The sequence below is a fragment of the Spea bombifrons genome, chromosome 4 (genome assembly GCF_027358695.1).
Source record: "Spea bombifrons isolate aSpeBom1 chromosome 4, aSpeBom1.2.pri, whole genome shotgun sequence".
Taxonomy (NCBI): domain Eukaryota; kingdom Metazoa; phylum Chordata; class Amphibia; order Anura; family Pelobatidae; genus Spea; species Spea bombifrons.
Genome location: NC_071090.1, coordinates 57,820,084 through 57,836,195, shown reverse-complemented (window position 1 = coordinate 57,836,195; position 16,112 = coordinate 57,820,084). Strand labels below are relative to the sequence as shown.

Sequence of the window (16,112 nt, the reverse complement as noted above, 5' to 3'; positions counted from 1 at the left end):
TTTGTCAGTCTGTTACAACAGATTCCAGGTAGGTGATCAGCACAAAGTGTAACACTGCAGACACACAGTATATATATTGTGTGTAAACGAGACTTGTGATAACTGTTTTTAATGTTTTACTTTATTGTATTGGGTAATTGTAATGTTATATTTAATCTTAGAGGCTTTATTTTCTTTTAATGTTCTAAGTTAGATTACAAATGTAGCTGTTCCAGCGAGCATTGCAAATTCAAATTAATTTTTAGAAAATAAATTCACCTGCATATTTTAAACCTAGGCTTTTTTTTTTTTTTATATAAGTGCAGTGTGAATTTTCCAGAAATGTGATTCATCTCTAAAAGTTTAGGGTGATTTTTATTTGATTTTAATATTAACTTATTTCCAGAGGCTGTTTTATTTCATACACAAGTGTAAAACTATAAACTAGTTGCTTAGATTTTTTTTTATATATACATGAGTTCCTTATATCAAAAGAAAACATACATGCTGACATTTCAAAAATGTTGCAGTTCAAATGCTCAGTTTTCTATTTCATTTTATATTGTAAATTATATGCTGTACTTTGTCATTTTTTTGTTAAATGTACTGCAATCTGACCTAATTTCTCATCTCTGTATCTGTATTTATAAATGGTCATCAAATGTTTCTGAAATTAAACAATTTTATTTACAATATCCCTGCAATTTTATTTGGTTTACTTACCATTAGCCTATTAAAATGTTTAGTACTCTCATGACATGGCCATACATGTTCTATTTTTGTACAGAAACACTAATGCGATAAGCTGAAGTTACTATTAGCAACAACTTCAATATTACAGTAGTAGTTATGAAGCTAATATTTAATTAGCCAAGGGAAGTGATGGAGAAGAAACTCAAAGGGGGATACTGCTTGATTTATGGATTCCAACCCCCCATTCATGCTGGAAACATGAAGGGTACTGATACCGGACAATATACTGTACTGCATCTTTTCATGAGGTTGTGGGGCATTTCATTTTAGCCTGTCAAACTTTTTGTCTGTTTTGAGGTTCCTGATTAAAACTACATATTTCTACATAGTACAGTCAGTGTATAGCATACCATACATTACTACTGTCACAATAATAAACACTATTTTGTATATCAAGTGTATTTACTTCGATACACAGGAGTACACAATTGCAAACAAATCTATATCATTTTCTTTACCCCTTAATGTTTATGTAATCTGTTTTATGAGGCCTGGTTCTGTTTAGGCATTGCTCTGTAAAAGTGGTTCCCAGTATATACAGAAAAATACTCAGGACTGATGCAGCCAATTCTTGCCATCAATTTGAGAAAATGCAATATTTCACCCACCTGAACCCCTTCACCAAAAAGACTAGCTCCTTTTTTTTTTTCTCTCCAATTTCAGCCATATGTGTAAATTTTTTCCTTTTTGGGTGTAGTATGGGTGTAGTATGCATAAAAAAAAAAATTTTTCAAGCTTAATTTTCTTCCCTCTTTTTTAAACCTTAAAAACTTGTACAATAAAAAACTGTATAAGCTATTAAAAATCCCTTCCCATTAGAAATAAACATTCTACCCACCAATAAGTACCTGTGCTGTCATTGTATTCCTGAGCAATATAGTTTTAACTTTAGTTCTATTCACAATTATTACTTATGGATAGCTATGTGGTATACCTAACACAAAGGAATCATGGTTGAATAAACATATAGTTAAAATGGTCTTTGGGGTGCAAATTCTTTGCCAGCTACTGAAGTATTCATGATGCAGAGCCAACCCAGGAAAAGAAAAACTGTTGGCTCTACTTTATGTACAAGAAAGTCAGGGAGTTGCAACTGCAATATATAGATCATACCCATATAAAGCTATAAATATATTGTTTGTATAGGAGTCATGTGGTGAAACGCCACCTTTATAAATTCACAACGCTTTTTTTTTTTTGTTGAAGTACAGCAACAGTCAGCAAAATATCCTAATTAAGTTATTGAACAGGGTTTAACATTTTTATGTATTCAGTAATATAAAAAGCCAGTATTCCAGATGCATTTTACAGATATTACATAGAAGCACCATTTAAAGTCAAAATAACGAAAACCTGAGGTCTTGCGTACAATTTATAACCTGTCCGGAACTTTCTCTAAAATTACAAGTTTTGTTAGTAATTTCATAGACGCAGGAGGATAAGAAGCGATGTTAAATCTGATTCCACCAACGGCTTGTATGTTCCTTAGTATTTTGTGTGTATCCTTATAGTGAGACATAGACAGAGTGTCATACTCCATGATAAGGTGGGTGTAGGAAAGCATTGTATTATCTCCTGGTGTGAGGTCTTCCCTTTTATCATACCTTTTAAAGAGAGAGATACAATCAGTTTGTGTAATAAAGTACAAAGATCTGAATAGTACATTGTAAACACAGTGACAGCTCATGTTCCATATAACTATAGATTTATTTAAGCCAGCCTGTTGCATTAGTAAGGCTTTAATGATTTTCCGTGAAAGAGCTGACTTGAAATTTTCTTACCTATGCAACCATGTATTACGCATTGCTTTCTAGGGTTCGCCCATGTGAGTTGTACTTTTTAAATATAACCACTTTTTTTTATATTCTATTAATTGTGGCTATTCAGAGTTCCCCTGATGGAAGGTTCAGTAGAATTTAAGAAGGGCTCCTAGAACAAGTACTGCCATTCATACTCAGTTTTCATCTGAGCCACAGAGACCCAATAATCACACATTTTAAGACACCAATTAATTTGCCTTTATCCAGAAGAAGATAGTTCCATTTAATTGCACAAGTGTCTGCAAGTTCTTTGAATTAATCAAAAGCAATGATTGATTAGTGTGCAAGTCTAGCGTTTAAAAGTCTACATATACAATTTTGATAGACAACTATTCAGTCATACCTCCAATGGGGGTGGATTTGTAAAAATCTTGAGACTCCTGTTTGAGCTGCAGCCACATCTATGTGTACAGACACATCTGAATAATAATGAAAACATATTTGAAGTGTTACAAGATATTATATAGTGTTACAATTTAGAAAGAAAAAATAAAATCCACCTGTTGATGGATCCACCATGCTATGTAAGGACTGCATGGCTACGCCTCCAGGGTAGTTGAAATGGGACACGTATAGTGATGCTCCAGAGTAGACGGCATTTCCAAGGAGATGTACTATTGTAATGAAAGCCCCAAATTTAAATAGCCATGACTTCCTGTAGTTACTTAGTCTGAAAACAGAGCAAGAACCAATTTACAGATAGACTGTGAAAGTAGATTAAATATTTTGTAAATAAAAGGGGACTTTGACATTTCAGGTTTCTAGCTTTCCATGCTTTTATGATGGGTGCAACCCTACCGAACGTTGGCAGTAGCAGCTTGGGTGGTCCTGCATAATGCATAGTTAAATCGGTGATAATCCAACTATGCATTATGCAGGGTCCCTTGCTCCTTGTAAAACCAAGTGTTGGGTTAGTCCTCCAAAGTGCTTAATTAACTTGAGTAAGTCAACTTTAAACTCATGCAAGTATGGCTCATAGTATATATTTATTATAGTTCTTTACAAAAAAATAAGCCATGTTCCAAATGTTTTTTTTTGTGTGATGTTTAAATGACATTACTTTCACTTTTTTGTGGCACAAGCATCTCTCAATAATAAAATTAAGTAAAAGTATTTACATTTTTTTAAAAAAAAGTTGACCAATATTGCAATCAATAGGTAACATTTCCAGTACTTACATATAAGAACATCCTTTAGCAGCCACTATGTTAAAGACAGGAAATGTATAAATGATAAAGCGTAGCTCTTTGTGAGGTAGAAAAGAATATAAGAATATAAAGCCCACAGCTGGTGCGATGAGCAGATGAGTCCTTCTGTCAACGAGTCCAAAGGGTAAAAGAAAAATGCTAAACCCCAGTGAGCGTGGCAAAGCCGAATAAAAATACCAGAAAAAAGGTGATGTCTTTAATAAATATATAAGAAATGGTTAAGGAGAATATGGTTGTATTACCAAGAACCAAAATACACCCGGGGATTTTTGTTTTACCCCTTTTCCATGCACAGACCCCCACGCACGTTATTCCAGTTATTGACCCATCAGTAGCTATCTCTTATCTGTTGGAGCCTCAACACTGAAATGTTGGATGTATAAAGAAGTCTCATGTCTGCTCTTATACATGCATTATTCATCTGGAACTACGAAAAAGTCCCACACTACACAAAAGAAAACGTTTCATAGAAATTGTGGAGGAGGAAAGAGTGATATGATATATGCAGTTATTCTATGTCCACATAGCTCCTATTTGATTAAATATGTGCACAAACATGCTATCAGTGTAGTTCATTCCCCTATCCATACAGATCACCTACCTGCATGCCTTTTACCATCTGTCCCTGCCTCTTGCAGAAGTGAAGTGTTCATCAAGGTTTTTTGTGACCCAGTGTGGCACATTACATGGAGTCACAACCCTATTAATGCACTTACAGGAGAGGGCAAGTCAAATTAACCCAAGGGGCAAGCCCAGTAACATAGTTGTGTAAAAAAACACATGAAACACAGTAATCCATCAAAAAGAAGCATATCCTAGCCTTACTAGCCTAGAAAAAAAAGATTTAAATAGTTGATGTGTTTAACATACAGTTGAAGCGCATTGTGTATTAAAAATTATTAAGATTAAATTGTAACGTTAAATTCTGTTCCATGGAAGACGTAGCTTGGCATAGACTAACATGTAAGGATACACCCCAGTTTGAGCTTTTATTCAACACAGTGTTGTACCAGAGTACCTCTCCTTCTGGCCAAAGCAGGCGTTTCCAAAAAAAAGAATCTACTGCAACAGTTAACCCTGGAAAACAAATCAATAAATATTATTGATTTTACAAAATAAAAACCATTTTAATAACTTAGGCAAGAACACAATTGTTAAATTAAATTAAAAGAAACAATTGATTTTTTTAAGGCATGCCAAGTGTCCATTCGTCATGGGCTTTAATGCATTGCGGATAGTTTCGTTAGGAGAGAAACAGCTCACACATTCTATCTACTGAAAGCATTAGCATGTAAACTTCTTGCGCATATTCTGTAGCAACCCATTCAAATCAATGAAATAGCTGTCAATCACATGTATGCTACCAAATTATCATGCTTACTTTCTGCTACTCCCATTGTTTTGAATGTGCGCTCAGCATGTACAAAAAGCATACTGGGGAATGCTCCCTGCTTCCAGTAGAGGAAGCTGGGGGAGGAGTTAAATAAGGCAGAAGAACTCTGCTAATTAAACAATGCCTGTCCCTATTTTTATACAGTCTTACAATAATTTACTGTATAAGTACAAGGGATAGGGAGAAAGTGTTGTTTACTTGGAAAGAGAACTGGTTGAAAGAGAGGGTTTCTGTTAGTGGTAGACTTTTTAGTTGGTCAAAACAATGTTGAGTGCAATACCCTTTGGGTTTCTTCTTGGTCCCATTCTGCTTAATGTATTTATCACTGATCTGGAATAGGGCAACATCTCAGTACTTGTAGAAGACATAAAATGATGTAAGGTAATTAAATCAGAACATATTGCAGATTATTGGGGAAAACCTCTAGAGGGAAGCATTGGGGAGTCCTTAAAAATATGGAAATTTTAATATAACAACACATTTTGGGTGTATTCACTAATAGGAAATATATGGTTTTGATTCCTTGACTTCACTTAAATAATGAAGGTCCAAACCCAGTAGCTTCTACTGCAGGAAGAGCTTGGTGGACCTTGTATAATGCATAGTAAAAAAATAAGTGAACTTTCTTCATCCAATGAATATGTATTATACAGAGCCAGCTCGTTCCTTCACGATTGAGAAACATGCCAGTTTTGAACCTTCATAACAACTAGTGAAATGATAGAGAATTAAAAAAAAAAAAAAACACAACTCTCCAGCCAACTCTCCCTTTATGGACACTTCCACATTAGCCTAACCAGCTTCCCAGCATCCGATATGGATAGACTGTTGTGTTCATTTAAAATTAAATGTTGTGGTATGAGATGCTTTTTGAAACACAGTAGCCTGGTGCTTGACTGAATGGGATCTTTCATTGAAACATGGCAAAGCCACCACAAGGTTCATTTTCTAGAAACTGTTACTTGTAGACACACACAATGCGTAACTCAGGTAAACCAGAAGAATGAAGCATCACAGATTCCATATTTCCAACTAAGAAGTGTGTTATCAAACTTATTTTGAATACATGTAAACGTAAAAAAAAAAAAAAACAGAAGTGAAACTTACCCAACCAAACCATTCCAGCCGGAATTGCATGCAAGATGACTTTTAGAACTGAAATCCTTTTCCTTGCGAGTGTTAGGAGCAGCATTAGTCCCATCAACAGAGACAGTTCAGATCTGAACACAAGGATGGCTAGTGCAGAAAGCCAAATAAATGGACCTGTCTTATACTTTATCCATGACGTTATTGCCAAAAGAACTAAAAAAAAATGAAAACACAGTTTTCAGCCTGCAACAGCCATCAGACTTAATCTTATCGCAGTTTAAAGTGTTCAATAGAAGGATTGATAATGGCTTTCAAATCAACATGAGTATCACATATATACATATATATATATATTTTTTTTTTTTAAAAAATATATATAGAATACGTTCTATTCTTACTTACCAATAGGAAGTGCGAATACATTTGGAAGAGTCCGTGTGCAGTAGAACATGAAATGGAATTGAGAGGCTGTTATCAAGCAGAAAAGAGTAGCTGTAGTAGATCCAAACTGCTTCCGGACTTCTTTCTGTAATTTCCATAGCGCAAAAAGAACGGTCAGACCCAAGAAGCCTCTCACTGTTTAGAGCAAATAAAAAAAAAAAAGTTCACACATGCAGATGTTTCTGTTCTAACACAAATAAGTTGGCCCCCAATTGTGCCCATCAGAGGAGATCCTCATAATATGCATATTACAGATATGGTAACAGGGGGTAGATAAGTGGACCAGCATCCCAGAAGCAGCGGTAGAGGTTAACACAGTGAGGGAATTTAAACATGCATTGGAAAGGTACAAAGCTATCCTGAATCTGTTCATCTAGGATATCAATTTGATGCGTATTCGGAAAGCTTGCATGCAGAGCTATGCGACCACTTACCGATCAATTGGCAATAAAACTTTGACGCTTCCAGCAGAGACAACATGCACACTGCGGGAGCGGACAGCAGTGCAATAAACAGTGGGCCGAGGAAGGTCCTGGGCACTACCCCGGGGAACTCATGATGATCGTACTGTGATGAGAAGCATAAAGACACATATGCATAAGATCGACATTCCACCAGCTTCTCTGAGTCTTAAACATATATCGCTAGGAACGGCAGTTACCTTGTCTACATCGAGCCTGTAGTAGGTAAGATCGTGAATAGCTTGCAAATTGAAACTTTCTTCCACCTTAGTAAACGGGCACGCAATTAAATGTAGACAAGCCACCGCGATCAGAAGCACAAGCAACAGACCATGTCTCCGGCCGCCCTTACTGGCAGCCATGTTGGACAGCGAGGCCACGCCCCCCAGATGAGCGTCATCAGGAATTCCATCGGCTTCCCTGCCTTGCGGAAGACTTATGAGACACGAATCATAACAGAAATTCACGTGTAAATAATAGGTTTTAGAATAATTGATATTTGATAATTGTATTATTACACATAGTGTGAAGTTAATATTGCAATCGAACAGCAACATGTTAGTGCTTGTTTAGGTGACATGTATGTAATGGCCTGTTATAGCTGCAGTACTTGTTATTAGTGACCTTAAACCACTGACTAGAAAAGGAATAGAGTTACAAAACAATGAATTTACATCATTTCCCCTGTTTTTGTTCCCCATTCCAAAATCACCATAATGCAGCACCCATGCGTGCCCGGTATATAGAGTCCATATCCTGGGAAAGTGAGAGACAGGGGCTTGTGTGTGATAAGCTTTCTAAAGCACTTTGCATTGCTGAAGCCAGTCATCACGTATACCATATGCATGCTGTATTTTCCGGAATGTTATCATGGATTATTTTGAGGGCTATCGTTAATGATAATGAGGTCCTGTGCGTTAAGGGTAACATATGTTGTGCATAAAAAAGGAAGGCTGCGACACAAGTGGCGCTATCACCATAGCAACTGGTAGATTCTTCCAATCATCAGCAAACATTCATTATAAGAGCATTATAAGAGGTCACGCGGTCCAGATATAAGGTATTGTTCAGCTTGGTGACTTGAGTTAAAGCCCTACTGGGTTTGTACGCGCCTGGTAACATATACGTTACACAGACATCTATCCGTGGAACATTACGGATACTTAACCGTATGTGTGTGGTTTAGTGTTCACTGTTTAGCTACAGCGGGATTGGATACATCAGCGCTCGTTCATGTCTCCATCACTTTGGTCCCTTCCTGCGAATGAACCACACACACACCGGTCCTATTCAGTACGCGTGTGGAGCGGATTGGTCCGCGCGTGGCGATCTTCTATTGGTCCACATCCTGACTGATTGTCATACACGGCCTATAGGATGTGCTCCCGAGAACAGGGGGCTGATACGGAAACAAGTGGTTTCTCAAGTTGCGTTCGATGACAATGATAGAAATGAATCAAAGGCATGGGCGATAGTGTCGGTTCGGCACCTGAAGGCAGCTTTCGCGGGATTCAGCTTCGGAAGGGCCTGTTTACCGCTCGTTAGTAAGTGACAGCTGGTATCGGTACGGTCGTTATCTCCCAGTATGGTAATGAGATCTTGGATCGTGCCCTTGCACTTGGCCGCCTGGCTGCTGCTTCTGCTCGTGGATTGCCCCCCTCCAACTGTTGCAGCTGCAAACAAGGACTCGTGTGGAACGTGTAGGAAGTTGGTGGACAGGTTCCACAAGGTGAGCATCTTCTATTTAAGCACGTGGGAGGGGACTGAAAACCGAGTGGAAATACATTTTAGGAAATGAAAACATATGTCTTGGTCAAGCTACATATTGATTGCTGTTGTGTTTATTAAAGAGATCATCTCATAATGTTATTCCTTACTCTGTGTATTATTTATTATTACTAACAATGTCCCTTTGCAGTGTATTGAGTGTCTCCCTGTAGGAATGGACAGTTAGTTTTAATATTGTGGCAGATGGCTTCTCATGCCATGTATCACAATATGTCATGATATCTCTGGCATCTGCTCCCTTTGGCAAGTGTTATTGGACTGCACAAACACTTTTGTACTTGTATGTACATCACTCGCATACATGTCCGGCTTAATTGTTTAAGATGCATCTAAATAATGACAGCTAGCAGTTCACCTGCTGGAAACAATGCTCTAACTTTGTTGCAATGTTTTTTTTTTTCGCTTCAATGCTTTTCAAAATATAAACAAAACTCTGTAGACAGAATAGGAACAGCGAAGAATGGGTTTTCCAATGTAAACCTTTACACATATTGGTGCCCAAAATTATCTACATGAATTCTGCTTTGAAAAAAAAGAAATGTAGGTACCTCTGCTTTTACAAAGTTTCTAAAACTAGTATACAGCCTTTTGCATTTAATGAAACTTAATGGAAAAGGTTACCTCTGTGTCTGGGACAACTTGGTGTGTTCATATCAAATTAATATAATGATTTTAATGCTCTCTGTTTCCCTACAGGGTTTAAAAGATACAGCAAAAAATAATTTTGGAGGCGGAAATACTGCGTGGGAAGAGAAGACTTTATCAAAATATGAATCCAGGTATCTTAATTCACAAATATTTGTTAGTCAACACCACAGCAACTCTTAAATAAAAAATAAAACAAAATAATAATTTTAACATGGAATAAAAACTGTCAGTGTGCTTTGTAATATTTTGTCATATTAGGAAACCGTTTTAGACTACCTATGAAACCCTATGAAGTCATTCCATCTCTCGCAAAGAAGCAAGATGATCTTCAGTTGGTGCTAGATTTTTGAATGTTTTATGCACCAGAAAGTTGATCAGCTGTAGGGGTTAGCGATGCTGCTAACCTGAATCTTAGTCAGTCAACAGATTAGACAAAATGAGGGGAGAAGACTGAAGTAGGAGTGCTGTGACTATGGATTGATTTTTGTTACTTGATTTCAGCTTCTATAGCACTTATACATAAAAATCACTAATGTAATCATTTTAATCATTGGAGTTAGCAGTTAATAATATGTCATTTGCCTTAATTAATAATTACTTGTTTGTTTTCCACTAATAGTGAAATTCGCCTTGTAGAGATTATAGAAAATCTGTGCGACAGCAGTGACTTTGAATGTAACCAGATGTTAGAGGAGCATGAAGAACAGGTTGAAAAATGGTGGTTCAAAATGTAAGTTCTATGGGTTTATTTTGGGTTAGATTTGGTAATCTGCAAAAAAAATGTTTTTGTATCTCATTAGAAAAGAAAAGGGTTATCAGGATTCTGTGTAGTCCGCGTTGTGTGTGGTGCTAACTCAACCAGTGAAGTGGACAGATATCAACCCAAAATTATTCCTCAGAGTTCCATTTTCCAGGGTATACCTTGTATGTTATACTCAGCATTTAAGCTTCTGAGCATTAAAGCTACCTGTGGGGAAACACCATAGAGCCTTGGTATATAAACCTCTCTATTTCTGGAGATGGTGTAATCTTCAAGAAGAAACACATGGTAGCCCCATTGTCTAAAAAAATCTACATTCATTTAGTAGTACATAACCATATGTATTTTTATATTATTATTTTTTTTATATTTCTTTACAGTTTTTGTGTCGTACATTCTGATGTTTCCTAATAATATAATAATAACCATAGTTCCAACTTCATAAGTATAAATTACATGATAATCTGCTTTAGAAAAAAATATCAGATAAAGAGAAATCATATTTTTGTGTTTTGACAGGAGGAAGAAGTATCCAGATTTACTAAAATGGTTTTGCATTGACACTATTGAAGTTTGCTGCCCCTCCGGAACATATGGACCTGACTGTTTAGGTAAACAGTTTATTTACTGGGACATGCATTGCTGCCTAAAAGTCTGGCTAGTAATACCCCCTTGAAAAAAACTAAACACACTTGGTTAAAAGAGATGGCAGAGAGAAGATAATAGGACAGACATGGCAAACAAGTTGCTTCTACCATACATTTATGTATTATTTAGTGTATATGGAAATGTATTTAACAGCCTCAAGAAACAAAATTTCAACCGAAGACTTTATTTCACTACCTCCCTATAATGTAGATTAACTTGTAGCACATACATGCCCTTCACGTGTTTCATCCCTTCTGTTTCCTACAGCTTGTCTGGGCGGTTCTGAGCGACCATGCCACGGGAATGGCCTTTGCAGTGGTGATGGTACGAGAAGTGGTGACGGATCTTGTCGCTGTAATGTGGAGTACACAGGACCGTTTTGTCTAGAATGTGCAGATGGATACTTCAGTTCTGAAAGAAATGACACTCATTCAGTTTGCACTGGTAATTTCCAAAATCCTAATGTTTATATATAGTTTCATTGCGGTGTCCCAGCCATTAAACCCAAACTGATCAATTTGCTTTCAAAAACTATATATTGTCCCCAACTTTTCCACCTTCTTGGTTTGGATTAGCGTGCAATCCATATGGTATGGGAGAGAAGCTACTTTTTCTCTTGGCAGAACACTTTTGGGTGTATCATTTTACCCCCCTACTTATTCGCCTAAGCCAAAGAATATTGCAGTTCACGTGCTGTTGTTCTTGAGCATTATCTAAGACTATTAGCATGTTCAATGTTCTGTAAGCCTCCAATATTATATCATTTTTAGCGTAGATTAAAGCATGACCCTAAATACAAAGCTAAAACTACTTTGTTTGGCATTTTTGTAGCATGTCATCCTGCTTGTAAAACATGCCACGGGCCATCTAATAAGGATTGCAAAGACTGTAAAGATGGATGGACCAAACAAGATGAAAGCTGTGTAGGTAAGGATTTGGTAAGAAACATCTAAATTATTGCTATTTTAAAACAAACTAATCACCCCTCTTAAACTAATCTATATAGTATTAGTATTACTACTATTATTTAACTTTAAACAAAGTAACGTTGCTTAAGCATATACAATTATACTTCTCTGTTTCCATAGCAACAAATGAAATGTACTATTGCGTCAGCAAGCTGACTTAGTCATAAGGTAATTCAAGTAGAACTTACATGTAATATAAGAAAGTTTTACTTTACAGAGAGGGTTTTAAAGAAAAAATGGAAGTGAAGAAATTTAAACACGCATGGGATAGGCAGAAATGTGTATCCTGAATCTAACACAAGACCAAGGGCCAGAGCCGGCCTTAGGCGTTGTGGCGCCCTGTGCGGACTACTCCTCTGGCGCCCCCCCTCACTACCCCCCTCTCTGCCCCTTCAAACTACCCGCCCTCTATGCCCCTTTAAACTACCCCCCCTCAAACTACCCCTCCCCTCTGCCCCTTCAAACTACCCCCCCCCTGCCCCTTCAAACGACCCCCCCCTCTGCCCCTTCAAACGACCCCCCCCCTCTGCCCCTTCAAACTACCCCCCCCTCTGCCCCTTCAAACTACCCCCCCCTCTGCCCCTTCAAACTACCCCCCCCCACCACTTACCTTGTTGCCGGAGTCCTGCGGTAAGAGCGGGAGGCATCCGTCTTCTCGCTCTGCCAGCATTTCATGTTGAGCGCCGGTATAGTCCGGCGCTCAACATGAGATGCTGGCACCGCGACGGAGTCACGGAGAGTAAGGGGCGCCGAGCGGTTGCCGAGAACTTCACGAGCAACCGCTCGGCGCCCCTGACCGGGACTTAGATTAAAGCATCATTTTTTTTTTTTTTTAACTTTATTTAACATCAATGATGTTAAATAAAGTTTAAAAAAAAAAAAACAAAAAAAATAAACGATGCTTTAATCTAAGTCCCGGTCAGGCGCCCCTGCAACCATGGCGCCCTGTGCGGTCGCACAGGTCGCACACCCCTAAGGCCGGCCCTGCCAAGGGCTGATTAAGCTCAGGATAAATGGGCAGGATTGACAAAATGGTTGTTACATGTGGTCAGATTCTATCTTTCTGGGAGGTGATGCAACAGTTAGATGGTGTTTTGGCTTTCTTTTGTTTCTTGTTTTCTATGTAGATGTTGATGAGTGTGGAGCAGAAGAATCTCCCTGCAAAGAGGACAAATATTGTTTAAATACAGAAGGCTCATATTCGTGTAAAGGTGAGCGGATCTATTATTAATCTGTGCTGGCTGTGCAGATACTTCTAGCATTCTGTGTGAAGACGTTATCCTTTCACCTGAAAAACATCAAACTGTCTCCGGTGTAACTCATTCTTTATTGTGATATACACACTGCACACTGTTTATGATTTCTGTTTCAAATATTGTATTGCCCACTTACAAAAACAAGATGCTTTGTCAAAGATGCACAAAAGTAGGGGAGGGCTGGCACCTTTTGTTAGGGGGGGGTCAAGTGAAGCCAAGTCCCTTGCCCCTCCAACATACGCTCTGGCACACATATGTACACACTTACGCTAACAAACATAAAGATACATACACTTACTTATACGTCCTCACACACAGGTATGCACTCATGCTAACACGCCCTTCCTCTCACACCACCTACACATACACATTCATGCCCACACACTTACACACTCCCACTTATACCAGCTACACATACTCATCCATTATAACACACAAACACATCTCATGCCCCTTTTACCTCACCGGTAGCTTTCTGACTTACCAATTTAATTATCAATTTTTAACGTAGGTACCACTGCGTTCCTGCCTCCCTGTGCTGGTCCAAAATTTGCCCACCCCTGCACAAATGTAAAATATCACTGACTTATGGTTAATTGGAATTTAGAAGGACTTGTAAACTTTCTATTGTGGGCTTTCTCGCCTTGTGGGCTTGTAGGTAGATAATTGGACTCTCTTAAAAATGTCTTTCTTTTTTAAATCACTTTAGCTAAAATAGGTTATTTTTGGAAACAACGATTTTTCACCCAGATAGAGCCAGAGAATGGGGGTTAGTTTTTGTAGTTTTGGGACACTTAGTTTAGAGCAAAGTGTGCATCCCATCACATGATATAATCATAAAATTATCAAACCCAGTAGTGACAGTAATGGAAATTAAATATTTGTCTTAAAAGCCTCCTTAATAAATGCACATGGGCTGCATGTGCCATCTACATTTGCGTACAACCAACCACTATCAGATACATTTGCTAAGGTGGTGGGGAATGTTAAGAAAATATAACCCTATTTAGGCAGACATAAATGTGTAAAATCTTATAACTGTAACTAAATATAGGCAGAAAATACACCTCTGTAATCAGTGCTTCCCCGGATCCCCACCTGATCTTGTTGCACCTCTGCGTTCTCTTCTTCCCCAGGGGAAGCCTTGCGGTTAACAGTAAACGTGGTTTTCCTCTTTAATGTAAGTCTCGCACATGCTGTTATACATACAAAGAATCTACAGGAAAGATGGCTGCTAGTCCGCTCAGGGGCTGATCAGCAGCCTCCACTATACTACAGAAATGCCTTTTCCAGGACCTGTAGGGGATCATTCAGTGCCACCACCAGACACAAGGTTGTCCCTTAGGGTCCACTTTGCTGACGACACATCGTGTGATTGATAGCCAAAGGCTTAATGTAAGCTTGTGCTGCTCTGGTGGTGTAGGGTGTCGCAAAGTTTGTTTGAATGCAAGAGTAACTTTTACTTTGATCATGAGGTTTTTTGCACACCGGATTTTTATATGCTTGTGGCAAATACATTACTGCAGCTTGTTCCTTGGTAATCAGTTGCCTTTTAATCTTCTTCAGCATGTGATAGAAGCTGTATAGGTTGCACTGGGGAAGGCCCTGAAAACTGCAAAAACTGCACATCAGGATATGTGTTACAGGACAGCAAATGTACAGGTGAGCGCTATAAAATTCTGTGTACAGTCATCCATTTAGGATGTAAACAAACCTAAATTAAACACAGTTAAAGATTTTGTTGCTGATGTGTAAACATGTTCTAGCCTTTTATTACATATTTATTACCCAACACAAGATTTCATGTTTAAGATGAGATCTTACCATGGATTTATATCCAATATGAGGCAAAATATCCTCATCTTCTTTGCTAATGTATCGTACTTTTTAGCCTTTTATAAAGCTTGTGAGCAGCAAACAGCCGGTCATAGCATTCTGTGATGCTGCACTCTTTGTAATTTATATTGGAAATAATCAGGCCTATTGAGTAGTATGAATAGAAAGCAAATGCATACTTTATTTTATCATTTGAACACTGCTGTTCATTTCTGTTTTTTATTTTCACTTATTATGTGCACAGTGTTTGCGGGTAAATTTTTTTTTTTATTTTGCTATAGATATAAATGAGTGTGATGGAGAGGAGAAAGTCTGCTTGCGTGACAATGAAAACTGTACGAACACTCCAGGAAGCTACACATGTAGTTGTGCTGATGGTTTTGAAGACAAGGATGGGGAATGTGTGGAAGTTGTGAAAAAGGGTAAGGCTTTAGAGACCCTTCAGCTTGGTGTGTTGTTGCCCTACTATTAAAAACACCTGGCAAACTTAGAAATCGGTAGGTGGAGGCAAAAGATATCTTCTTTTCTGTGCTCTTCTACTTTTTATGGTCCAGTATTTCAATATATGTAACAAACTAATGTCATCTGTTCTTTAGTTAATACACAAAAAATAGTCCTTCCCACCTCACATGTCTATACACAATACAGAGCTACTAAATCCCTCGCAATTGGTGATTTTGGCACCCCAGCATCTCCCACAAGCTGACTACAGTCCTAAAGTGGATCTGAGAAGTAACTTAAGAAACATTGTTACTGGTTTGCTTAACTGATTCCTGAAACAAACATGATTATTAGTAAACATTAAATGGTAGATGGTGTGGATTTTTTCCCCCAGTAAAGCTTTTAATCTAGAGAGGATGTGGTAAGTGGAAAGAAGGCCGATATGATTTAAAGTAATTTTAATTTACTCAGAGAAGCTACCGATTGGTCAAAGACCAATCAGTAGGTTCTCTTCTCTGCCACACAGTGGCTTGCATTTAGCAGTAAACACAGGGCAGTTATCATTTTTGGAAGTCTCATGTGTAGTCTAAAAAAAAAAATAGGCAAACACAGTTGCAGCTATG

General features: G+C 38.0%; 2 protein-coding genes across 2 annotated transcripts; one reads left to right on the top strand and one right to left on the bottom strand.

Moving 5' to 3' along the window:
• Positions 1 to 1,966: 1,966 nt before the first annotated feature.
• On the bottom strand, positions 1,967 to 7,512 carry ALG12 (ALG12 alpha-1,6-mannosyltransferase). Its single transcript, XM_053464879.1, has 9 exons — positions 7,345 to 7,512; positions 7,118 to 7,250; positions 6,645 to 6,818; positions 6,261 to 6,455; positions 4,734 to 4,837; positions 3,731 to 3,954; positions 3,053 to 3,222; positions 2,896 to 2,971; positions 1,967 to 2,336 (listed from the first exon to the last, which is right to left on the bottom strand). Exons 1-9 carry the CDS (start codon positions 7,504 to 7,506, stop codon positions 2,105 to 2,107), a joined length of 1,470 nt encoding a protein of 489 aa, XP_053320854.1. The 5' UTR covers positions 7,507 to 7,512; the 3' UTR covers positions 1,967 to 2,104.
• Positions 7,513 to 8,549: 1,037 nt separating this feature from the next.
• CRELD2 (cysteine rich with EGF like domains 2) lies at positions 8,550 to 15,540 on the top strand. Its single transcript, XM_053463295.1, has 9 exons — positions 8,550 to 8,873; positions 9,629 to 9,711; positions 10,200 to 10,310; positions 10,860 to 10,951; positions 11,256 to 11,432; positions 11,820 to 11,915; positions 13,084 to 13,167; positions 14,779 to 14,874; positions 15,330 to 15,540. Exons 1-9 carry the CDS (start codon positions 8,730 to 8,732, stop codon positions 15,518 to 15,520), a joined length of 1,074 nt encoding a protein of 357 aa, XP_053319270.1. The 5' UTR covers positions 8,550 to 8,729; the 3' UTR covers positions 15,521 to 15,540.
• The last annotated feature ends 572 nt before the right edge of the window (positions 15,541 to 16,112 follow it).

Coding starts and splice junctions, on each gene's coding strand:
- ALG12 (XM_053464879.1), bottom strand. CDS start 7,506: ATGGCTGCCAGTAAGGGCGGCCGGAGACATGGTCTGTTGCTTGTGCTT. Junction 7,251..7,344: donor ACAGGCTCGATGTAGACAAG/GTAACTGCCGTT, acceptor TTCTCATCACAG/TACGATCATCATGAGTTCCC. Junction 2,337..2,895: donor CAAATCCACCCCCATTGGAG/GTATGACTGAAT, acceptor TCTCTTTAAAAG/GTATGATAAAAGGGAAGACC.
- CRELD2 (XM_053463295.1), top strand. CDS start 8,730: ATGGTAATGAGATCTTGGATCGTGCCCTTGCACTTGGCCGCCTGGCTG. Junction 11,916..13,083: donor ACAAGATGAAAGCTGTGTAG/GTAAGGATTTGG, acceptor TTTTCTATGTAG/ATGTTGATGAGTGTGGAGCA. Junction 13,168..14,778: donor AGGCTCATATTCGTGTAAAG/GTGAGCGGATCT, acceptor AATCTTCTTCAG/CATGTGATAGAAGCTGTATA.